General features: G+C 32.8%; 3 protein-coding genes across 6 annotated transcripts in view; 2 read left to right on the top strand and 1 right to left on the bottom strand.

The window, feature by feature from the left end:
* The first annotated feature begins 1,215 nt into the window (after positions 1-1,215).
* On the top strand, positions 1,216-2,734 carry LOC664634 (HN1-like protein). Of its 2 annotated transcripts, XM_009863652.3 has the most exons (2): positions 1,216-1,330; positions 2,045-2,734. In XM_009863652.3, exon 2 carries the CDS (start codon positions 2,085-2,087, stop codon positions 2,499-2,501), a length of 417 nt encoding a protein of 138 aa, XP_009861954.1. In that variant the 5' UTR covers positions 1,216-1,330; positions 2,045-2,084; the 3' UTR covers positions 2,502-2,734.
* Positions 2,735-4,006: 1,272 nt separating this feature from the next.
* On the bottom strand, positions 4,007-25,330 carry LOC100179562 (YLP motif-containing protein 1). 3 transcript variants are annotated; one of them, XM_018817109.2, is made up of 23 exons: positions 25,099-25,330; positions 24,153-24,443; positions 23,590-23,749; positions 19,168-19,307; positions 17,840-17,923; positions 17,319-17,423; positions 13,580-14,375; positions 13,291-13,429; positions 12,762-12,888; positions 12,221-12,316; positions 12,110-12,158; positions 9,514-9,610; positions 9,041-9,139; positions 8,418-8,543; positions 8,009-8,162; positions 7,464-7,526; positions 6,765-6,881; positions 5,821-5,997; positions 5,596-5,763; positions 5,461-5,538; positions 5,218-5,266; positions 4,633-4,742; positions 4,007-4,578 (listed from the first exon to the last, which is right to left on the bottom strand). In XM_018817109.2, the coding sequence occupies exons 1-23, from the start codon at positions 25,195-25,197 to the stop codon at positions 4,438-4,440; spliced, it is 3,465 nt and encodes a 1,154-aa protein (XP_018672654.1). In that variant the 5' UTR covers positions 25,198-25,330; the 3' UTR covers positions 4,007-4,437. The 3 variants fall into 3 exon arrangements, with proteins under 3 accessions (XP_018672654.1, XP_009861955.1, XP_026695911.1); XM_009863653.3 differs by having other exon boundaries at positions 8,009-8,156; XM_026840110.1 differs by having other exon boundaries at positions 9,041-9,136.
* The window catches only part of LOC100184253 (N-alpha-acetyltransferase 30), a 19,629-nt gene continuing 6,678 nt past the window's right edge, over positions 13,868-26,818 (top strand). Inside the window, exon 1 of the mRNA XM_026840111.1 lies at positions 13,868-13,878. The gene's annotated coding sequence lies outside the window, so the exon portion shown is untranslated. The remainder of the gene's footprint in view (positions 13,879-26,818) is intronic.

Here is a 26,818-nt window from a genome sequence, read left to right as displayed (position 1 = left end):
TTGACTCATACTTGTCTGTATTCTGAACCCAAGCCCCCATTTTTTTGAAAAAATTAATGTTTCATTTTGTAGCTATTACGTAGCGCTATAACATATTCTAAGCTGGTTCGTGCGAAAATTCTATAAATATGTTTTTATGACGAATATTAATATTCATAATTAAAAAAAAATTAAAATTAATTATTTTTTTAATAGGAATGATATGTTAGTGACCAACATAGATGTATGCGTAATTTATATTTTTGCAAAAAAAATTGAAAATTTGATATTTATATGATTCAAGTTATGGTCATACTTTTTAATATTTCATACCCAAGCCCCCATTTTTTTGAAGAAAAAAATGTTTCATTTTGTAGCTATTAAGTAGCGCTACAACATATTCAAAGCTGGTGCGTGCGAAAATTCTATAAATATGTTTTTATGACGAATATTAATATTCATAATTAAAAAAAAATTAAAATTAATTATTTTTTTAATAGGAATAGTATGTTAGTGACCAACATAGATGTATGCGTAATTTATATTTTTGCAAAAAAAATTGAAAATTTGATATTTATATGATTCAAGTTATGGTCATACTTTTTAATATTTCATACCCAAGCCCCCATTTTTTTGAAGAAAAAAATGTTTCATTTTGTAGCTATTAAGTAGCGCTACAACATATTCAAAGCTGGTGCGTGCGAAAATTCTATAAATATGTTTTTATGACGAATATTAATGTTCATAATTAAAAAAAAATTGAAATTATTAAATTTTTGATTTTAGGAATCGGTACCGCTGGGGTCTAGTTAGTACAGTGTCCAAATTTTAGGTTGATGGCACCAGTAGAAGGTATCGAAAATGGCCGCTATAATATCTGTATTCTAGGATCACCTTGGTCTTTTCAATGTTGTCTTTCCTTTATTGCTCTTACCCAAAAAAACAAAATAAAAAGTTTTAGGTATTACGTAGCACTATAACATGTTCAAAGCTAGGTCGGTAAAAAAAATCCATAAATATATATGTTTTTTTTGGTGCTAGTGAAGAATCTTCCCCCCTCCACCTTATTTGCTAACCACTAACGGCTAACCCCTAGGTTAAGGGGTTAGGTGTTGATGGTTAGGGGGTTAGTGGTTATAAGGATTAGTAGTTAGTGGTTATAGGGGTTAGCAAATAAGGTAGGAGAGGAAGACTCTTCACTAGCACTGTTTTTTTATAACGAATATTAATTTTCTTATTTAATATTTTTTTTTTTGAATTATTAAAATTTTATTTTAGAATCATTACCGCTGTGGTCTAGTTAGTACAGTGCCCAAATTTTGTAGTAGTAGCAAGCGTACAACTTTACAAGGTATTGAAACTTGCCGCTATAGTTTTTGTGTTCTAGAATCACCTTGTTATAAACTTTTTCTAGAATACAAATAACATACCAACTCAGTTCTGATGACTGTTAATCAAAAACTAAAGTTTTAAGGGGTGAACATCTTGTCAGGAACGTTTTCAATGGAGGATCGTAATAAATTTGGACCGGGTGGTCATTGTATTTGTTCCAAGCTGTTGCGCATGCACAGTAGCGCCTGGTGCAAATATATATCGATCGGAACGAATATATTACGCCTCTGGCTATTTTCTGTTTGGTTTTAAGAGTACGTTTTGAGTTTAAAGTATTCAGTGGGTCTGAGGGTGGAGGGTGATACACTCTTTACTACGTTTATGTTTTATTTTTACTTCTATTCTATTTCATCATATCAATTCGCAATCACAGCAAAATATATTTATGGTTTTCAATTCAGTTTGTTTAAATTATCCTAGCTGCTGACATATATTGAAAGCTTGCCTAACCATAAATAACTGTATTGTATCTGTTTGTTAATTATTATAAAATCACTATGCCAACAAGAGTTACGCAATATGTGCCTCCACAGTTATAAAAAGGCTGGCATCTGTTACTTCAAGAAAGCTTGCTTTGCTGTATTTCAACAGCTAATTTTTTATGGAAGTATATTATTTTTAAAATATCTCAAATGCCATTCGTTATTAATGGAAGCGTTCTTTTTCTTTGTAGAAAATTATTTCAACTGAACTTATTTGTGTTGTACGAAATTATGAATTACCACATTGAAAGGCCAACTTCCAGAGTAATCCGTCCTCCAGGAGGAGGCTCAAGCAATATTTTTGGTTCTACCAACCCAGAGCCAGATAATTTGAAACCATCCGATAACCCAAATTACACCAGTACAGTTTTTGATCACTGCTCTAAAGGTGTAGAATCTGGTACTACCAAAAGTGTTGTAAGAAGAGACCCGATAACTGGTGAAGTGATTGATGATGGTAGCAACGTAAAACAAACAAAACAAGAAGAAAATGATGAAAAAGAAATTGAAACAAAAACATCATCATTTGATGACAAAGAAAATTCAAGTGTATCCGACCATGAGCCACATTTGGGTCCTATTCGTAGTACATCGGGTGTGCGGTGTGCACAACCCCCCGGTGGGCGGTCCTCTATTACTTTTGGTTAAGTTAAAATAGAAAATTCAAATTTTTGAACTAAAACGCAACATTGAAATTCTGATAATTCATGACTTTCTTTTTATAGTGCTGCTTGGTGCTTCTATTATTTAATGTATGTATATATCAGTGTATGAATCAATAATCAAAATGAACATAAATAAAGTTCTAATTATATTAGCATAAAATTGCCAGACATAATGTATTAATTATAAAAATTACTATTAAAACCAACAGCGTGTAATTTGTAATATATGTATATTGAGTTCAGCACTAAAAAAAAGGGAATCATGTTAATAACCATTAACTAGTACAAAAGTCTAAAATAGACCTTTTGTAGAATATAGAGTTCAGCACTAGAAAAAAAAGACAGAATCTATCTCTAATGGATGGTCACGTGAAGTAAAATGTAACCTACATGCACGGTGTGGTGATATATTCATTCCGAATGATAAATTTGTATCGAGCGCTATTGTGTTGCTAAAACACAATACGAGCTCCAATAAATACGTACCGGCTGAAAAACGTCCCGGGGAAAAATATTACTTAACGTTAACACATATAGCACCGTTTCAAGGTACATTTCTACCATCTGTACTGTTGGCGTCGCTATGTCTGCTTTTGTCAGATATCATGCTGTGCGGATCATTACCAGTAATCAATAAAATAAACACCCAGATCACGTTATATTGTTTTATTTTGTAAAGCAAAGACAAAGTAGAATATAGTTTAAAAATAAACTTGACCTATAGATCAACTTAAGCAAATATTCAGTTTGTACTATACACAGCATGTTTTTCTTTTCCAAGCAATTTTACAATGGATTAATTAAAAAAGTATGGTAGCCTTCGTAAGACATCGTGTTTAAGAAAAGTGTTATTAGGTTAAGTAAAATGCATAATTAAACTCGCTCAAAATAAGTTTGTTTGTAGTAATGTAGTAGGCTAGTTCAACGTGTAAACGTCGTGTCTGGAACGTTTTCAACAGAGGGTCGTAAAATATTTGAACCGGTGTCGCGGAAAACTGGTTCCCATTGGCTACTGCGCATGCGTAGACATGGTACATTTTTATCAGAAATCTTTAAAACTGCTTCCGACCGAGTCATATATTCATGTTTTTATATAGTTTATTCTATTTAATGTGAAAATGTAGGTTTTGTCGCCATTTTTCGTTATTGATGACGTGTTACGCAGGTCGAGAGAAATAGAATACAAGACCTATTTAAAACGAACCACCTGAATAACGTTCCGGAGAAGAAATGTTCAGTTTTTATTTTACACAAAATATTTTCCAATACTTTTCTGCTTGCTTTAATCGAAAACTAAAATTTTAACGTGCAAACTTCATGTCTGGAACGTTATCAACAAAAAGTCGCATTAAATTTGTTCATAAGAATAGTCTCCCATAAGTTAAATCAAATCCCCTGTGTTGACGTTCCACAAATAAAATAATCATCGACAAACACAAAGTAACATACCTAACTCGTAAGCTGGCACGAGATGTATAACGACTGTCGTTTTCCGTCCACGCGAGAATAAAGAAAGTTTTATTCATTCATTCAATAGCGTGTTGTGCAACAATTTCATATTGTCACGGACAGGCCAATTAAAACACCGTATGAACTTCCTTGTCTTCCAAACTCAAAATGTGGCATAGAACTTTATTTTATAAAAAAATGAAAAACCATAAATACTGTGGGTGACCGATCGCCAAATAGTGTAGAATGTAGATATTGTGATAAATTTTAAATTGTAGATGTATATTGATTTTTAAACATTAATTAATTAATTAATACCATCGGCTGCACAAACTAATAAAAAATCTTTCATATACAAATATATTTCATTCCAAGCCAGAAAAAGTAACAAATCTTTCTATACTAAATGCAGCAGCTGTATTTCAAATACAATTAATTTTACATTGCACCAAAAAAAAAACGATTAGGTATCAGAATAACTTAGTTTGGTTTAATGCTTTTTGTCCTTGACCTTTATCCATCATTTTTGTCCAATTAGTTTGCCCAACCACAAAACCAACTTCACGCATTCGTTTTTGAGATTCCTCAGCATCAATGTCAGCCCATCTTACCTGGTGGTAAATATACATTTTATACTTTTAATTTTAAAAAAATGATTAAATTACCCTCTTTTTGCCTGGAGCAGAGTGCCTGGAGTTGTAATCATCAGTTACACTTAGAAAATCTTCCATACTTCTTTTAATAGCAACACTTTTCTTAATTCCATCTAACTGATCTACTCCATGGAAAAAACACGATGATTAGAAATACAAGGGACAATAACAAATAAAAAGTAATCTTATTCAGTACCATTTCTAGTTGCTTCACTTCTTGCCTTATTTTAAGTTACAGTATATGCAAATTGCATGTTACTATGTTTTTGCTTTTTATAACTCCAATTTGGAAAATCCAGTACAGATCAATGGGTCGGAGAAATGCTTTAAAGGTTTTATTACACACACACTGAAAGTGTTTACATGATGTAACTTACATCATCTAGTTTTTAATGTTATATTCTCAGTATGTGAATGTTGCATCTGCTGTGCTATGATGTCATTACAAATATTGGTAAAGCAGTTGTAAATTATTCAGTTGCAATACAATTGCATGCAACTTGAATAAATCTTCTAATATTTTGCATCATATTAACAACAGTATAATAGGTTAACTAATTTAGTTAGTGTAAAAAGATCAACATCAAAAATAAGCACCAAGTTTCGCTGTGGCGGATTCATTTTCCCATTTGCTTTTAGGGACTTCCTACAAAATAAGTGAATATGTATTTTTAAAATTATGTTAATACAATGATTATTCTAATCAAGAATAATTTTCAGCCAGTATTCACTTTTTATTAATCACCTAAATCTGCTGTAAAATGCTTTAATTAAATTAAAGTAATTCTTTAAGTACAGCATTGCATTTAATGTTAAGATATTGGTAGATAATAAGCATACCACTAATTGTTGGTCAACCGGCGAAAGGTTGGTCTTCATTATATCTCCTTCAGTGTCAGAGGCATCTTCCATGTTTACCTAATTAGAAAAACAAGTTAAAAAAGTGAATATACCTTGAATGCAAATCGAAGTAACCTCAGTAATTTGTGAGTTTTTAATGAAGAAAGATAAGTCTAACTGTTTCAAATCTGGTGGTGTTTCTTGCCACACTGATTGTAACGCTTCGATCTCTTTCCTTGTACGCTTGTGTACGTTTCGATTAAAACAAACATCAACATCTGACTGCAACTCTGCCACAAACACCTGATACAACAAACATTTTTATTTACATGTAATACATTTTGTAAAATAGGACTTAACATTAAACCCATGTTGTTCAGCAGCTTGATAAAACTCAAAGAAATGCTCCACTTTTTCGTTGATGGAATCAAGTATAACAAATGTGAAGAAACCATCATCTAAAGTTTTCTTGAAGGATTTTAACAAACTCGCTCGATATGTTTGTTCCATTTCTGGTTCATGTTCATACTCAAATATCTGAGGAAAATAATATATTGAATAATTTTTACTTATGGGATTTCCCATAGAAAATAGAAGTCAATAAACATTGGCCAGTTCTAGTTATTAAACTACTGGAAGATAATACAAAAGAAAATATTTGGTGTTTAGGGTGAATAATAAAACTATAAAATAGATTTTATTATGTTTTAATTATTCGGTTTAACATAGCTACATACCAGATTATGCTATACCCTATACAGTAAGTTTTCTAATGACCGACCTTTTCCGAAGATAAATATACAGCAGGTACCAGTGAGTAATAATAAAAATTTATTAATTTAATATAAAAAAAAGTGTCAAAAATTAACCAATAGAAGAAAAAGTGGTCAGTCAGCATAATATGCAACTGGACCAATCGTAAAACTTAAACTAATAAAGTCTATATTTTATAATTTTTCTATATATTTACAAGGAAGAAGTTTACTTTGTTAACATTCTAATTTAAAATTGACAGTCATGAAAACGACAATAGTTTAGACATAGGATGGGGTAAACAATACTTGATGTCATGAGTTAAAAATCATTTCAGTTTGGTAGTAAATAAACCGGCAAAGAACTGTGTAATTATTTTTTAACAAATAAGTAAACATATATTTGCCCTGACAGTTGAAAAATGACTGTTACACTAAAAGCTATAAGTGTCCACTGTCTACATATAAAAGTCACAGCCGTGTCTACATCCTACATGTAAGATGTATCAGATTTAAACGTTGGTATTAACACCACAAGCCTGAGATACAAACCTTCTGCTTAACCATCTTCCCAGTATCAGGATCCTTGACAGATTTTTCACTTTCAGTTATAAAATAATCATCCAATGATAGAACTCTTGATGATATATTGTGCTCATTTTCTTTATCCTTTAATTAAACCAAAATATTTTTGATATATTAAGTCAAGTCAATAGTGAAAATGTTTAAAATTTGGTACCATTTCCCTCCTGTGTGTATTTGGTAAAACAGTAAAGAGTAATGGCTTTAGTATTTGATTAGTGTGAATACACCGATGCAAATGTTATTAAGGAGTTTTACCAATCAGAATTACCGGATCTCTAATTGATCAATGGAAATATGGCTGTGTAAATGATCAATAATAAACAACAATTTCTATTTGTTTGAGAAGTAGTTTTTTTACGACATTTTCTCCAACCAAGTAAACTGTTTGCTACAAGGTAGTAGTAGTGATTTACACAAGGATGTATTAAATGGAATATCGATTGTCTGACAGTTATTTGCAATATTATAAATAGCAATTGTTTGTTTGCTTCATTATAGCTATTGACATTTTTCATCAAGTAAAGGAACATCACATTTGCGATAAATACTTTTTATTCAGGTAAACTAAACAAGCAAGTACGTTGCAAAGTCTTTACCAGAACCATAACTACAGAATAAAGAGTTAAAACGCATCATATTACCAAATAAAGATCAAAACATAATCACCCGTAAGACTTTAGCAACATAAGTTTTTCCACTTCCGGGCAATCCACGAAGAATGACAGCTATCTAGAAACCAAGACATGAGAAAATTTAATTATGAATATATGTGTTTTTTAGGATATATAAAAGCATGAAAAGCTTATTATAGGATGTGTGGCTAGAAATTCTATTAAAAGTTTTTTTAGGGCAAAAATTAATATATATATTTATACGTATATATTTTAAAATATTATTTTTTTTGCGTATTTAGTGTCTGAATGTCCAAAACAATGTTAAGTGTATACTATATCCTAGGACCCTTTGTGTAATTTACATATTTGCTGAAGCGTAAAGAGTAAACCATCCACAGTTAGCCTTCTAGATATTTAGGTTTCTAAATTTCTAAATGTTTGTGACTCTATCCTATTTAATTTAGATAAATTCATAATTTTCAAACTGATATATAAATGTAAGGGTGATTATAAAATAACACACTCGATTCAAAATCATATTTTTACTCTGTTTTCATTCATATTTTTTAAGAAATGTTTATGTATTATTACTTATACCTTTTTCGGTCGGCTTAATCGGCCAGGTAAACATAAAATATCTTCAGCACTGGTTCTTGAAACAGGCCGACATAATTTGGGAGCTGAAGTTTTTTGTTTAAAAGTGCAATTTGCGGTGTCAATATCTCGCCTCCAAGAATTAAAAGACCTGTTTCTATACAACATTAGAGATGTCATGTGTGTATGTTGTTGCCGCTGGGTAAATGTAATTTATGTATTTATAAAGAGATCTTTTGGGTTTTGTTTTTGTCTTAAAGGACCAACGTTCACCTGCCATTTGGTAAGACATCATCAGAGTTTGCCGGTGAGCGACATAAAAACAAGCAACAGAAATTATCTTGCATACTTATAACAACATAATTTGTATAGAACACTGAAACGGAATTAAAAATGCATACTCAAAACTCACTTTTCATTTGTTTTAGGCGTGCGATTATTAAATCCAGTGAAGTTATGTATGTTTGAATTTTCTCCATATTCATTATCTCTCTTTCTTTCATTAAATTCATCGTGAGATTTATTTTGATTGTAAAATCTGCAAAGAAATTGTACAAATAATGTTTAATGTCAATAGTTTCAAACCGACCCAGTGGACAGAAAAAGAATGTCAAAATTGTTACTCATAACCAAAAAACACTCGTAGCCCCACAATGGGTTCGGTTTGGCGCCATGGTTTAGGCGCTTGTATATTATGCAAAGGGCACTGTGTCCGATGCTCGGCGCTACTAGCATTGTCGGCATATGTGTCTTTCAGCAGAACATTTAACCGACATAGCGTCAACCCACAACACAAATGGGTTGTCCAAATTGACAGACATACAGAGAAACAATTACCCACAAAGTCGCACATGCGTTGACTTGCCAGGCAATAATAAACATTTAAATTTGGCCAAAATCTTAGGTTCTCTAGAACTAAAACATAGAGCCCCAGAATGTGGGGACAAATATGTGTCCTTCACTTATAACCACAATGCTATATTCATGCTTGTTGTTACAAGAAGATAAAATGAGTAAAACAAATTGTATTTAAACCTTGGTGAAATATTTCTTTCATTCCTTCTTGTAAACCCAATATTCTGTGCTTTGTCATATCTGGGAAAATCTTCATTTTCATAATCCATTGCCAGACTTCTATAATAAATAAACTGTTAAAAAGCTTCAAGATACAACATATTTGTGGTTTACTACAAGTTTAAGTAAATTTTCTAAAATTACACATAATTTAAACTTTATTTCCTATTGTCTTCCTATGAATAACTTTTACCATGCCACGAAGAAACTTTTGGTAAAATGTTAAACCTTTTAGGTTGCCAGAGAATAAACAAGTGATAGATAATTTTGTTCAATTAGCCTTTACTTTCGAATGAATTCAATGTACACAAAGTTTGCACAGAAATAATGCCTTGAATAAAACCAGTTAAAAAGGTTGTCACTTTGACGATACCTTATGACTATTGCATTGTTATTCTATTAAATAACTGCCAATATAATTTGGCCAAAATTACCTTTGTCCTTTCTTGTATCCATCCTCTTGATGCAAAATATCCCGAGGAAAGTGAGGTGAATAAAAACCACTACTTTGTCTTCCCATCTCTGTTGGATCTAACAAAGTTACATTTTACAGACGTTGCACTAAACTCAATTACTTACCACAACAACAAGGGCATACCAAAGTAAAATCATTCGAATACTAATATAAATGCTTGAATGTAATATAGTGGTATTACCAAATTTTAATAAAACAAAACAGCTTTTTTAACATAAGCAATATACTGATACTATTTTAAGACTGCACAACACTGCACCTAAAAACTTTCAAGCCAAAAGGAACTCAATTAACACTAATTTCTAACAGTTGCCCAACCAGCTCATTACAATAAATGTGGACATATTTACAACTAGTGAACGTGAACTTTCATTTCCAAGGCATGCTTTATTGATTGCTCACACCATACCTGTTTTACTTTATGTGGTAAATTAAAATTGATATGCAATTATAAAAAAGACTATATTTAATCGGTATAATCAGATAAAACATTAAAGTAAGTTTTACGCATTGTTGTGAATAATATAATGATTATTTACGCCACAATAACTTTGGTAAATTATTACGATTGTTACATCACAAACAAGAATGTCAGTAAACAGCGTTTGATGTGCTTACATCTGATATGTAAGGGTTGGTTGTTCAATATAAACGTCATGGTATAATCATATTGATAGTTACTTATGTTGCAATATTATGTGACATAGCAACTAATTTTTAATATAAAATGTATATGTGCAGGGGGTTTTATGGTGACGTGCATGTCCTAGGCAATTGGGCTGACATTAAAGGGGCATACCAACGAAAAATAAAAATTTGTGTATGGATAGAGATGCTCCAACATGACATAAAGTTTCCCAAACCGATACAGCTTCTAAAAAAGTCAAGTTAAAAAAAAACGGCTGAAGTGAAAAAAGTTTCTAAAATATAGTAGGGTGGGGGAAGATAGGACACTTTGTCGGACGAGACTCGTTTTTAATTTTCTTTTTACGGACTCCCATTTAATGATAATCAGGAAAATAAGGTTACAGAATTATTCGACAGTATTATCACGACCTTATAAAACGCCCGTCAAAGCTGATTACTGTTTTTAAATATTAAAAAAATATGTAAAATAGGAACAGTATACTTTGAACAGGTAAAAAAATGCGAAATAGTAGGGTGCTATTTTTTAAAGCTCGCTAAATCACAGTAAAGCCAATGAATTGTTTTAGTTTGCGTGTGCGAACGATTAAACTGGTTTCATAGCTTCATAAAACAACCTGGAATATTTCGTACAGTTTGATTTTGTCTCATAAAACTAGTTTTAGTTTTGTAAAAAAACACTGAGATATAAACATAAAGAAAATACGCAGGGGTCAATATGACTTTAATTTGAGATAAAAACAACAAAAAAATATCGGTTTAACGTTATATATATATGAAGTTTACATGGCAAAGAAACTAGCACAGCCTGTTAAACTCGGTAGGTTAACTACAAGTTGCAGAATACTGCTAATGTAAATATATTTCAATTTAGAGTCCCATCTTCCCTCACATTGTAGTTTTGTATGTTTTCATCGCCAAACTTTGAAAGATTTGCTTTTAATTTAGTAATTTATACCTCAGGGGATATTCAACTATAAGATACTGATATAATAAAAAGATAATATTTTGAAAATATATTCGAAATTTGGTCATTTGCACTTGGTGATAATTTATAACAAGTGGCTTGTAGTGGCTTGTGCCAAAAACAGAGTAGTAATACCCAATTTGTAGCAAAAATAAAAACTTTATCAATAGTTATAATCATTTTTTGTTATTACAAGTTCATATACACTTGTTGGATACAATATTTATCCATTAATGTTCGAACATCACCCATTGTCGTTCAAACAATACCAATTGTTATGCAATAATATAATGTATAGGTAACATGTTAAAATCTATAGCAGCAAGCCGGAGTAGGGAAAGAAAAAGATTGTTTAGACTTAATTTTCAAAGCATACAGTATTATTTCGTGTTATTTACGTATATTCCTATTTATAAATACATTTAATAATCAAAATTAACAATGATTTTAAACTGTCCCATTTTATCCTGTGTGTTTTCGAATTTGTAAAATTTCACCTGTTGTGCGGAAAGTTAAATAACTCCTCGCGTGATTTATTATATTTTATATATGGTGTCAATTAACAAAGGAATGATAGTACTAATTCGTGGTATTACCGAAAAACCATTATCTATTTTGATTTTGGAAATATTTGGCAATATGTGCTTAAGTGTCCTATCTTCCCCCATTGTACTATACTAAAGAAAGTTCAAATTTTATTTTTGATTTTGTATACCAAATGCTTCTTTTTCAAAAAAATATAAAAAAATGCACTGCGCCACGGCCTAATTTTTTTTAATCCAGCGGTTGAATTTTCGATTTTTAAACTTATTTTTTTCAAAAGCTGTTTCTTATTTTCAAACTTTGATGGTACTTTTAGATCACATTTGAACATATCTATCAATACACAAATTTTGATTTTTCGTTGGTGTGCCCCTTTAGAATATGAAACACTTAACATTACCTGGAATTTCTTGCTCATAGTTAAGACTAGAGGAATTCAAATCTTCAAGCTTTAAAATAAATAAAACAATTTTAATATAAAATTGTTAAGTATTACACAAAGAAGTATTACATAAGTTGGATCAATTGCTTTCGCTTCTTCCATCAACATGTTATCCCTCATAGTTCGTAACACAAGTTCCCTTTCTAAGTCAGGATCCATCTTTAACTAAATTATAAGTAATGACTTAAATATTGTTGAAATTGTGACAAAATTGTTGGAAATATATCTTAAACTTTTGTTCGGACCTAATTTAAGCCAACTTTCCCAAGCGCACGGCATTTTGATCATACCATCATCTTATACTGCCAAATTAAATCAAAGATACTGTTTATTCCAGTGTTAACTTATTGTCGCAATCATTCTTACACCAGCTACATGCTGATTAAAAAAGGTAATTTACTTTTTCGATGTCATATTAACGCGTAGTTGTTTCTTTGATTTTATAGGGGTTCATGTCTTTCAAAACCGGAACCTACACTTCTTGTTGCCCTACTAACTGTATGTTAAATCAATAAGGGAAAATGACATTATGAGAACATTAATGACCCAAAGCAAATTTTACATATGGAATTTTGGTCTGTTTAAAGTAAAGTTGTAATTATATACTTACATATTTTTCTAACAGCTGATCATAACTGGTATCATTGTCACCTAATGATTGAATATTAATGGAATTCGAAGAAGCAGAAATACTCAGGTTTTCTCCCATGTTTCTTGGGTTAGCATGGTGCTCATCACTGCAAAAACGATTAATGAATAAACAAGATGATCGCTTATTCTGCTACTCTTACCACCGTCCATTTTATATTGATATGCAGACTTGTTGTTGTCGTAAAGCACACAATACAACGTAACGTTTATTTTTTAGTAGAAGAGTAATTTTATATATATTCAACATATTTACTAGTTTTTATTTTATTTTGTTAAACATTCCACATATATATATCAATTTCATCTAATCTAATAACACCTATTCTAAGAGCAAGATATAACACTATGTAAATGAACATTCAACCACTTGAAATGTACTTCAGTAGTCTATTTAAAATTTGTCTCTTTAATAAAAATCTTATAATTTTAAGGTTTCAATCATTGTGCTTCTGCAATACTAAAGATACTTAAAGGTACTTTTAGCTTACTACTTTGAATTAGAGTTTTGTGAAACAGTATGAACAGCAGAAAGAAGGTTGTTGAGATCTTCAGTGCTCAGTTCCTTCGCTTTTTCAAACACTGCAGATTTTATGTCGGATTTCTCTGTTTCTGTATTAATTAAGGTACCTGCAAAAAAAAAATGGTATTTTTGCATGAAAGCAAAAACAGTTATCCAAACTGTTAATCATCAAATATTAAACATATTCTTAAATGTGTACAACAGAAAATTCAATTACCACAATGTATAAAACTGGTACCAAGAAAAACAATAGTCACCTGGTAAACTTTTAGTTTTATCATCTTGTGCGGGTATAATACTAGCAAGCTGAAACTTTAGTTTCTGCAAATTTGTTTCAGATAATAAAGCATCCGTAGCTAATTGTTGAGAAGCTTGGGAAGTTGTTTGTAAATCTCTATGTCTGGAAGGATTGTCTGGCGCCCAGTTTTGGCCTTTACTTAATTGATTGTGTTCAGGAAAAGTATTTGTGTGCTGTATATTTGTTGATGGAATGTAGTTTTGTGAATGTGGTAATGATGTTCCTCTTAAGGTTTTATTATCCTGCTGTAGATGGGAGGTTCTTGTATGATTGTGAAACGGAAACCTTTGAACTCGTTTTCTTGAATGTAACGGTGCTGGACTTGGATGCCTTGAATGGTATATTTCTGTACTTACCTTCGAAAATTGATGACCAGGATTGGATAATCTCTTATTTTTAGAACTATGAACCGTGCTATAATTTTGAGACTGTTCATGTTTAAAGCTGTTGGTATGAAACGGTCGAACAATATTTGTGTTTGATGCTTTACTGAAATTATTCCAATTAGGGTTTTCAGGTTCATTCTTTTGTTTACAACTGTTACTTGGACTCATTATAGGAGGCTTAAAGGGGGGTGGAATCAGCACAGTTTTTTCCTCTTTTGCTTCATATCTTTCATGACACATATTAGGCTTTTGTTTTGCTTCTTGGTCCTCAATGTGCTTGTTAATAGCCGATATATTATATTGCAATCGTTCCATGTTGGCCTTATTAGAATTAGTTTGTTTCAGCATTTCTTCCTCCCAATGTTTCCACTAAAAAAAGTAGTTGTTACCATCTAGCCTTTATGGCACAAACCCAAATAGAAATGATTGTTATGTTACATGTATAGACAAGTCACACAGCACTGAAATGCTTTATCTCTTTAACAACTGACAATTCTTCTGTAAAATAAAATCCAAATGAGATAGAATCACCAAAGTAAGTATAAAAATTTACCCTAAGAAAGATGCTAGGACTCAGCAAACTACACTACATGAAAAACATGGCAGAAATGTACCTTTGTTTTGGTGCCAAAAATAAGTGTTTAAACCTAAGGTGGGCAATACAACAAAGCACACTGGTGCAAGTCATTCATTTTGGCTTTATTTGCATGCCACTGATTAATTGTCAGATGTGTATTAGGTAATACGAGTTGCAAGAGCATAGCTTTTATGAATAGGCTTTAAAACTACAAACATATTTAGAAAATTGATACCGAAACAGTTATTTGAAAATCGCCGCTAATTAAAATCATATGAAACAAACTTGGAGTCTAACACCGGTAATATCCTGGTTATGAAATATGTAGTTAGTAGTACAAGGTCAAATACTTTAAATGAAAAACTATTAAGCTTTAATTTTTGGCTTTTAATTATGAAACTTGTAAAAAGCACCGCCCATTTGGTAATTCGCTGACGTTGCAATTTGTTAATTTGCAGAGGACAAATGTTAACGTTATCTATGACGTCTTTCGTTGCAACACATCACAAAAATAAATACGCGCTTTCTTTATTTCCTATGCCCGCGTAGAGCGTAAAAAGTGAGGCTCATATTGATGATATTTTGATCTCGCGGTTGGTTGCGCAGTAAACGCATTCTTCCCGATTGTTATATTATGAAACGGCATAACTAATAGTTACGTTGAAATAGGACAAGTGACATAACAATTAAACAAAAAAATATTCCAATTCCAAGAGAAGGAATATAATATTAAATGCAAGACGTGTAAGTGCATCTTAGCACTTTCTGACTGTGTGCGTGTTTGCGGAAAAGGTGGCTGCATGATCGCTAAACAGCCACCCAGGTTGCACCTCCTGTTTAGTATAAAGAGTTTTTATGAAAATGAAAAATGTGTATATAGTTGGAGCAGAATTGTAGAAATACCCAATTTTTAGTGAAAACGTCACCATCTGGATTGGTTAAAATTGGTTAAAAAACATCTGGGTTTTTTACTAGAAAGTTGATTTAAATTTTTTATTTAAATCAACTTTTTCTCAGCTAGGCGACAACATAGCTATTGTTTGTTTTCTTAATTTCATAATTATTGACGTTGCAACCTTAAAAAGCTTTATACATCATACCAGTAACTTAGGACCTTAGACACATAAAATATGTTATGTTTAGACTTTTGAGACGCGAGACATGAGATTATTATGTTTTATCTTTGCATGGCAAAGAGTTACATTACAGGTCTTATTACAATGGTGTAAAAAGTATCAGCGTTTTTTTTAAACTGATGGCTGTAATGGCCAGCAGATGAACCAGAATTTACCTTTTTTACCATTAACGTAACAGTCGATTTCATAGTAATCTATACATCGTTTCTCTTTTACTTATTCATAATACGTCACACTACAAACCTACATTTGTGTATGTTTGGGGAGTGTAGATCAGTTTAGTACGAAATATAAACATACTCCATTAAATCACCAATGACTTGTCAGTACTTCTTAAAGAGGAAATTCATTGTCGGTAGAAAGCATAGGTTGCATTACATTTTATTTTGTTTTCAAATAGAAATAAAAATAATTAACAATCAACCAGCTAACACAAGATATACCCTATTGTTCTTCCCAATTTCACCAATTTTTATTCCAGACTTTATCGGTTACAGCTGTCTTTTAATTTATTATGTGCTTGAACAATCCAATAATTTTGTTATCAGCTGTACAAGTTCCACCACAACAAAACTTAAACTGGCGCGAGAAATCAAGGACGAACAGAACATGCTCTCATACGAAAACTTTTCTTATTTCTATCTCTTTATTATCTTTCAATAGTCTAACAGTCCAACATATTTCCCGCTTCTGTATACCTTTGTTATATCCACTCTTTTCTCTCATTGTACGCTTTTGTTCGGCACCCTGGTTTAGGCGCTTGCATCGAAATCAAAGTGTCCCCGGTTCGATGCTCGGCAGCGGTACTAAAACAATCGGCGAATGTGCCTTTAGGCAAGACACTTAACGTACATTGCTCCAACCCAACGGTCACTAATGGGTTGTTCAGATTGTAAGCCATATCAAATAAAAATCACACACAAAGTTGAAAAGTATGGTAACTCATAAGCACACGAGAAAAAATGGTGACCTTTGTCCTCACCCAAAAAGAATAAAAAAAAAAATTTGTCGCTTATGACACGTCTTTTCCCCCAGTGCGGTCACAGCGCGGGTTGAACAGAATTATTTTTACCAAAATTTTAAATCTGTTAAAGATTTTTGCGCGTATAGGCCTAGTAAACATTATCAAAATAAAATTAGTTACTGACTTTTATTTATTAGTTGTCAAATTATTAGGTTTAAACCAACATGTGCACAGCCAACTAATGAACTGTGTGCGACAAATGCACGGCCAAGCAAACGCACAGCTTGGGCCTTAAAGGGAAAACTGGTTACGAATGTATCGTTGAGTTGTATTAGAAAAAACAGGATGAAAAGATATATAAACCGAACGACACTGACAAAGGTCCATGGTTGAAAACACCTGGCCTACATCACGTAATTTTGAATAAATTATTAAGAATAAATATAAAGTTCACATCGTTTTGTTTAAGTGATTTGCTGATAAATTTAAAAAGTGTTTTTTTTTGTCGCCAAAGACCAATTATCGGATACACACTGTAAATTGCTGTGCTTAATTAAACTCATAGAGAAGCAACTTTCCCATCAGAGTTTACCCATACCTAAATCTAACTCTTAATATTGTACTCATACTCATACCTGACTTTCATATTGAAAAAATTGTGCTTGATTTGGATGTGTCTTATGTCGGTTTTTCCAATCATGAAATTGCTTTTGCCATTCCTTGTACTGCTCATTAAACACCTGTAATCAAACAGAAATTAAAAGTGCATAAAATGCACAAACTGAATATCTATCTGCCTATAATTTTAGAAATTTCAAAGCCAGAATAGGGGATCTTTCTACTTAATGAAAAAAAAGCGAGTGTTTCTTTTTTCGATGATCGGGCACAGATTGGGTCAAAAATTAGACAAAGCATTGACTTTGTAAATTTTTTTAAAAATTAAAGATTCACTGCGTATGTGGTACACGTGCACGCAGACATTGTGTACTCCTGGTCTGCGAATATGGGGCCAGTGCAGGTATTTCTTTTTTAGCCTAGTAACATTCAGCAGTAGTTAATATTTGTTACTATGAGTTTGCCTACATTGGCATATGAGAACTTGGGCACCTATGTTTAACGTAATGTTATAAATTTTAAAACAAGACAGTAGGCCTACCTCAGCCTTTTTCACTAGTTTTTCATAGTGAATTTTGAATTGTTGCCTTGTTGCACAAACGTCTTCTCCCAGTGTTAGCTCCCACTGAAATAATATTAAACTATACATGGTAACTCGCTGGCATGATGTGTATCAACAGAACACTAGTGTTATAACAACTGCCGCTTTCCAGTCACGCGAAGATAAAGCAAGTTACATTCACTTTAATTCACTTAGAACATATAAAACAGAAGTAACTACAGCATTGCACTAAATTCAATGATAAAGGATTTTAAAAATCTAAACGAAAGAAAAAAATCTAAATGTTTCTGATAACTACATAACTTTGAAATAAATTAAAATAATACAAAAAAAAACAACTTTAAAATCCATTCAATCACAAAATTATTATATGAGGAGGTAAAAAAACAAGGCCTATGTTGTGTTTTTAAAAATAATATACCAATAGTACCATAGGACGCACGTCACATCACATGCATAGGAGTAAAGTTTGATGAAACGTGAGGGTTCCCAAAAAACAGTAAAAACGTGGTCTTCGCCCCGGGAGTTGCGAAAAAATTGATTTTCAACCCTTTAATATGTGCTTTGTACATGCTCATACAAACGTAAACATGTTTGCAATTACTTAGGAACGAGACAAAATTAAAATTACGCAGACTCGGCGAGTGCGTGTAACAAGAAACGGTCGAATCCGATTGCTCAGCGAGTGACGTAACAATAGCTATGTCGTACGCGCCCGCATGAGCGTGCTGCGTGCGGTTATCATACAAACGAAGACCCGTCTGCTGGTATAAGTAGGTTTCCAGCACGAAATATCCCAGAAATAAACTGCCTAAATTGTTTCCAACACTACTTTATATTTATATACATATACGATGTTTTCCTTAATCAAGCAGAATGTTTATTACGAAATAGTAGGGAATCACATGTGAATTTATTGCATCATAATAGCCGTTGATTAAATCTGGCAATTCATTATGACATAATGGCAATTCACTTGTCGATAATTTACGTCATAATGGCGATTCACACGTGGATTTTTTAGCAAACACCAGTTTGAATACCAGTTGAATGCACTTGTGTAGTTAATGACGCATCCGTATCGACATATTTCAACGAACAAAGTTTGTGCGCAGTAATAACAGCGTCTTCGTTTGGGCAAACTGGAACGTAATTCCTTACGCATTATTAGTCTGGAGAAAATCAAAGGGTTGCCAGGCAACCCTGATACCCCGTAACTTTACGCCAGTGATCAACTGAAACAGTGAAGGAAATTTGTAGAATGTTATAAAAAACGTCGCATTTAAAAAAATATATATATATGCTACCTTGGGTATTTCCACATCTTGCTGTGATAAGCATTCAATAGATTGAACTTTATTTTCAATATCTGGTAAAATTTCTGTAGTTTTGGTTTTTGAAGATTTATCCAACTTTTCAAGATTCTTCGAGTGTAACTTGTTTGTATCTAAGAATGTTCTGTTATTATTTTGGGCAAGTGTGCTTTTACAATAAATTTATCACATACAAATGATATATACAGACAAGAAATAGTTCAACAATGTTAATTGTAGAAAAAAAAAAATAAAAACTACTAAATTATTCAGGCAGGCCTATTTATTGTCTGTGGTGTATATTTCGTAACACACTAATCTATATTCCATTTTGCCTCCAAGTAAAACGTAAATGACACAAACATTGTCACGGAAAAAACTTCAGAATTTGTTAATTGTTAAGGAATCGGCTCTTTATTGCAGCGTAGACGAGATTATTACAAATATTCCATCCATCAGTTGTAAATAAAAGTCTGTTGAAAATTTTTCCATTGATGGCAAATGAACAGAGGCAGCACTTGTGTTAAAATCGTCCATTTTTGAATGATTAATAGTTTGTTCCAGCCAAATCTATTACTTTCGTATTCTTGCGAGAATGCGTCTATCGATGCATAATAAGGCACTTACCTCTTCTGTCATAAAGCCTAAGCGAGTGTGAATGAACGTATGAGTTTAAATTTATTAAAGCTTGCTAAGCGTTTTGGAGAAAAAAGATTGAAAGTTACGATTGGATTGAAATATATTAGACTATCAAATATAAATGATGTTCCACACAGTTGCATAAAACATAAAAGTGTAAATTTTAAAAATGAGCTTGTAAGTCACTCGATCGACTGTTCATAACTATTTTTGCAAAAAAGCATGGATGCCAGGTTGGAATTACGTTTAGACATTTTAGTTATTTGAGTTTTATTTGAATCAAAGACAGTTTTACATTATACCATACTGTTGTTTAAGAATGTAATGGGTTGAGTCTTTTACGAAATACTTCTTGTCAAATTTATTACTGTTACGTTATACCGTTTTATTCGCGAAGGTATGTGGACATTTGTTTACTCCAGCAAATGATTAGCATTTTTACCAGATGGTATGAAATATAAACGATTGGTATTAGTAACTATACCGGCAAATACAACATATTAAAGAAGTTATAATTGCTTTTCTCGTGAATACATCACTTATGCCAATCATAGCGTATAGCTTAGTCGCAAATGGAGAAGGATTATAATACGTTTCATTGCAAGGAAGACGTAACATTGTGCAAAGACAAATGAAATTTGTTTATTAATAGTCTCTGCACCTTTTTTTTCGGTTAAAAAAATACTTGACCTTCTATGTGATATTTTTTCTGACTTCATAGCATTTTTTTCTGACTTTATAAAAAACGACAGGGAGGCCTCTATGGCTCCCTGTACTAGTCGCTTATGGTGTCATTCCTCGCATAATCGTGGTTTATTTAAACCAATCACAATTATTGACCCAAAATTATACCAGACACTTTGATCAGGATGTATGAAATCTTTCTATTTGGTATGGAAGCTCATAAAACAGGATTGTATACGATAAATCTCGAAATACTCGAATTTTATTGTGTTGGAGATAAAAATTGACCAGAGGTAAATACGTATATGTATATAAAAGTCCCTTATTAACTGCGCTAGCCCGAACTTAAAAGCTTGTGCCCAGCGTCACCTTTTTGGATGCTTGGCTTAAATCTGGGCCGAGTGCGGAGCCTTATGCTATTGCTATAATGTTGCACCAACTTGCACGCGAAAGCGAAATATAATAAAAATAAAAAAGATAACGAGACTAGTCAGCAGAGCTTTTTCTTTAAATATTTTTCTGTCGTTGTTAATTTGCTTTCTCGCAAGCAACGAATTGCAACTTCAGCGAATTTGCCTGTATCAAATTATAGTCGGTGTCCAATTACACGAGCGCCCAATGTTTCCGTATCTGATTTTAATTAAAAAGTCAAAAACTCAAAAAAGTTTAAAAAGTAAAAACCTAAACCTTTAAAAAGTATAGTAAAAATACCCCTTTATCAGTTATAGCATCACCGTCCGGATCGTTGAAAAACGGCCGGATTTTTTAACAGAAAGAAATCCTATTTATAATAAAACCAACTTTGTCCATTCAACAATATAGATTAGTCCTTGGTTTCTTAGTTCGTAATTATTGACGACATAAACTTGCCTGCTATTTTAACCGCATTGGTTACACTGCATGAAAACAGCGAATTGCTAAAATAACCAAACGGTTCGTGCAAACATTAAAAAATATGCATTTTTCCAACACCTGCTCTATTAAATTTGACTTAAATCATGTCATATGGAACCTTTATGCTGTGAATTTAAAGTGATCTTACATTTATTAAAAATACGTATCTGAATTGGTATGGAAACAGATGACCCGGTTTTCTGAATTTTAATTGGTGCAAATATTAGAGTGAGGAGTGACGTTATCAGTAAATTGGAACCAACAGAAATTGTAATATGATATTACAAAGTATCGTCCCAGTCGAGCTTGGACAGAAGCCAAAAAACATCGTTTGATGGTACCAGTCGTGAACCATAGTTTCATTACGTCAAAAAAATTAATTGGAATGTATGCTACCGCACGTTGCTTCCTTTAGCCCAATATTTATTACTCCAGCGAGTTTATTTCATGCGATTTTTTTTTTAAAAGCTGTATTATTTTTAGGAAACTTTGATGATACCTCTAGATCACTTTTGAGCATCTTTATCCAAATACAAATTTTAATTTTCCTTTGGTATTCCCATTTAAGTGTTTGCAACATCAATAAAACCCAGCATTAAGGTGGCTGTACACAGTATCGGAAATTCATCTGTTTTGTTCGGATTACGCTGCCGCATGCGGAACTCGGTAATGGGTTCACACACGACTTTGCAAGTGAATTCGCATGCTGAATACTGTATACAGCCACCTTTACTAGTGAATCAATGAACTCATATAATCAATTGTATAGGGTAACTAACATTGGCGTAGAGTTTTGAAATTGCGTGGGAGTGCGACAAACACGCAAAGACAATTTAATTGGGATGTATCTTAACGCAATAGTTAGACCTTCTACGCGACAGGAACACTTATCGCAATGTAACATCGTTTAACTTGCAAGTGTAATATCGCTCAATATTTTAGTAGTCTAGAATTTATTAACTTCGCCGGCTGCGTAACAAATCGTATAATGTAACAAAAGATACCTATCCGTGTAGTTCTGACGTAACAAACAGCTTTATTTTATCATAAATCCCGCATTTATACAGGCAAGAGACATTCGCAATTGTGACGTAACATAAATAGGTATTTCACAATAATAGGAATTGTGACGAATGCGTACTACGTGAGCAATATAAACCAGTATTTCGACACGTGTATGTTCGGGAATTAATTGCAAACCAGGCATTCTTAAACCGCCACTAAATTCCCGGTAATTTCAAAAGAGGAAGTTGGTTGTCGGTAGAAAAGAAAGTGTTGGTTGCTATAAACTGCGGTCGGTGTCTCGGTGATCGCCGATAAGTTTTATAGTATTTTAAACTAGCTTTCGTTAATAATTTGTATGCTGACCAAAAAACTGTGCCGTATTTATATCAGGAGAGCTGTTTTTTCATGAGCAAAAAACATTTTACCTGCAAATGTTTATCTGACAGTTTGTGTGTGTTGCAAGTTGAAATCTTCGCGGTAATCTGGCTTTGATCGAAAAAAAAAAAAGAAACTAGATTGACATTTTTTAATTATCAAGACCGCGTGAAAATTCCTTAATTATCAAGACCGCGTGAAAATTCGTTAAAATATAAGTAAAAAACTAAAACACCACTGCGAATTAAGTATTTTTAACATGATTTTAACATTCGTAAAACACATAAGCAGAACGCATGCGTCTATACGATTTACAAAACTGCCAGATAAATTTAAATACGAATCAGTATCGGCCATATTTTTGTTTTTTTACATGCCTGAGGCACATTCGCAACGCGCAATCAAGTAAATTAAACATTGCTATTCTAAATACTCCAATATCTCATACATATTATGAGATTGTCTGGTCTCGCACACGTAATAATGCTAGTTAATCCACGATTCCTTTGTTTCTGATTGGTCAATCAGAGAGGTGTAAAATGGGCGTGATTTGGGGCATATTTACAAACAATACGACGTTATGTTGTAATAATCATGTTTGCGCAAATATAAGTCAAATTTTAACACATTTCTTTACAAATTAATGTCATCGTCGAAACATTTTGCGCACGTGCAGTAGCCGTGCATTTAACAGGAGTAGCGAATTTGTAAATTGGCAGGAATGCGTCGCACTCCCGCACGCCCGTACTCTATGCCAGTGGTAACTAACCATATATATGGCCCTTGACAGTGTATGTGTGCTATGCGTGTGAACCTTACCTTGGTTTAATTTTTGTGATTTTAATTCCATTTTGTGCTGCCAGCACTCAATTTGTTGAATTGTGCTTAAACCAATGAACCAATCTTCTTGGATTAGTTTTTGTAGTTGAAATTTTAGTGGGTCGGTGTCTTTCATAGATTGCAACTCAGATAACCACCACTTAAATAAAATTGTATGATAAAGCAGTGTCTTGTATTACATAATACAGCAGTGTAAGACACAACGTAACTAGCGCTGACGACTAAGTAAAAACTGCCAGTTTACGATTTTATATTACCATGCCCACATTTTAAATTTTCTATGAACCATTACGTAGCTTTATAAATTTTTATATCACAATACCAACGCAAAACTTAATTTGCAACTGTCATCAGTACAACTATATAACACAAGCTTTACAGTCGGCAGCATTAGTACACAAATGCAGGCAGTTTATTCAAAGATGTTGGCAAAACCACTGATAAGACCGGAGTCTACACACGTCTCAAAATATTTAAAAACATTTAAAGGAGCATACCAACGAGTAATATAATATATATATACATATATATATAATACTTACTTTTTCTGTAGTGCTTGGAGGAGGAGGTTTAGCTTCAATGTGGATTGGAACTTTATCTTCTTGTGGTGGGGGTGGGGGTTGAAAATGTGGTGGAGGTGGGTGTGGCATATGATAAGGTGCTGGCGGTATAAACGGTCCCAATGAACGGTTTGGTGGTAAAGGGGGTTGTGTAGGGTGGTTTGGTGGTAATGGAGCAGGTAGTGTGTAATTCATTGGACCTCGTACATGATTAAACTGGTTGCACAAAAAGCCTCGCTGGGTAAACTGTCTGACATAATTTGGTGGCCTCATCTGAAATTAAAGAAATTATGTGAATTTAGATATTTTCTGATTAACAAATGACTTACTGTTAACCTTAGCAAGTCAGGAAAATTACACTGCCAAAGCTGCCAAAGCAGATAATACTTTAGCTTGTAACCAGTAAATTTTTTGGTCTAAAAAGTTCCTTAGTTCTCACTAATAGCCGTTGTATACATTGTTTTAACGAAAAAGCCAGGCTTTCGTTTAAAAATTACCTTTAAAAATGTCCGAAAAATGTGCTGCGTACGTCATAGAATGCATATTACTAAGTTTGATTTCTATGTTACAGAATACGTAATTTGTTTGGGGTTAGTGGTTGGAAGTTAGAGGTAAGGGTTTTCACCAGCATAAAACAGTGAAAAAACAAGATTATAACATGCCGTAACCAAAATTTTCACTGGTCACCAGCGGCAGTATTACCGAAATTAGCACTGGTCACCAGCTAAAGAATTACCACATACCGTGTATAAAAGAAAAAATTAGTTATAACAATTTTCGTTGTCAGCGCTTGAGAATAAATATGATGCATTTATTCTTTCCAATGAATACATACCCTACACTAATACCGTGATGGAGAGTTGACAAAGTTATAAAATTAACTATTTTTCATAAAGCGTAAATATTTTTTATAAAGCATAAATCATACCGGTGGCGGCGGTCGGTTGTTTATCGTACTGTGGCCAGAATATTGCTGTTGATTATACATATTTGGCATTGACATTCTGGTTTGTTGTACTCTTTTCATGGCTGCATTCCCGCTTTAATAACCACTAAATCCTGCCAGAATTCTGCTGAAGTACTACACCGTCATTTTGACAAAAATCAGAGTTTTAAGAAAAAAGTATTGCCAAAGTGTAAAATTTTAAATAATTCCACTAAAAACTCCGTAGCGTTTAATAGTAAAACGACAGCGGATCTTGGTAGAGTAAATGTATCTTTTTGATTTAAAAAAAAAAAAAAAAAAACGCGCCACCATCGTAACAATTTTTTTTAATTCGAGTTAACATTATTATCAAAAATCGCGAATTTTAACCTAAAAAGTGGTCATGTTTTAATTGTCTTGCTGGGAAATTTGTAAGGACAACGGATCTTGTAAGAGTGAATGTATCTCTTTGAATAAAAAAATAAAAACGCGCCCCCATTGTAACAGTTTTTTTTTAAATCGAGTCAATAATATTACCGAAAACCGCGAATTTTAAACTAAAAGGGGTCCTGTTTAAATCGTCCTGCTAGGAAATCTGTAACTTTTAAATACAAAAGGACAACGGATCTTGGTAGAGTGAATGTATCTCTTTGCTTAAAAACAATAAAAGCGCACCTCCATTGTAACATTTTTTTTAAATCGTGTCAACAATATTACCGAAAACCGCGAATTTTAACCCAAAAAGTGGGCATGTTTTGCTAAAAAGTAGAAGAATTATTAATAGCGATTCTGGACTAACTTATAAAGACATTAGTGAAGTGGAAAACGATGGAATTGAGTATACACGCAAACTTTTCCACTAAAAGGCGCTGACTTAACGGTTAATAACGGTTGAAACGAAAACCTGTGGATTTACGTTTAAATTTAGAATAAAAATTTAACTTTACATTACTCGCGAAAGTTGAACTTAGCAAGTAACAATTAAACACGTCGCATGCTAATCTGTCGCAAAACGAGATTTTGCCTTACGCAAAACGTTTTGCGGCAAACGTTGTCTTTTGCCGCTTAACGCTATTTGTGTGCAGCCCGCTTTAACCTACCAATTAGCTAAACTGTCTTGATAAACTTGAATAGTTGGTGTCGTTTATTTTTTTTTTATATTTTTTATTTTTATAATATTTTTATTTTATATAATTTTTATAATAGACTAAATTTTCAGATTTAAAACCGCACAATTAGCGTGTGTGTACCGAAGCGTAGACGAGTCCCTTTTTCCTATCGTTATCTCTATGAACACCGCGTTTCTCGTTTCTTCGCTCTTTTAGTTTACCGCTCGCAATAAATCGCTATGCAGCCGCCACAATATGAATAATATTAACTTCTAACATTACCTATAATACTGCGTGATTATACGGTTATCCAAATTCACAAAAACAAACGTCTTTAAGCGACGACAAGGTTAACTAGTGTAAGTTTACATGTCAACACATGGTACAGGAGTTGTACAAAGCGTATTTGAATGAATGAATGTATGAATGTAACTTACTTTATCCTCGCGTGGCCGGAAAACGACGGTCGTTATCACACGGGTTTAACACCTCGTGTCAGCATACGAGTTACCATATATGTTACTTTGTGGGTGATTTTTTCATTTTTTTATGTATGGCTGATAATTTGGACAACCCATTAGTGACCACTGGGCAATTGTCGTTAAGTGTCTTGC

Source organism: Ciona intestinalis, unplaced genomic scaffold (genome assembly GCF_000224145.3).
Source record: "Ciona intestinalis unplaced genomic scaffold, KH HT001126.1, whole genome shotgun sequence".
Classification (NCBI taxonomy): domain Eukaryota; kingdom Metazoa; phylum Chordata; class Ascidiacea; order Phlebobranchia; family Cionidae; genus Ciona; species Ciona intestinalis.
The sequence above is the reverse complement of the archived record's forward strand: the minus strand, read 5'-3'. Positions and strand labels throughout refer to the sequence as shown.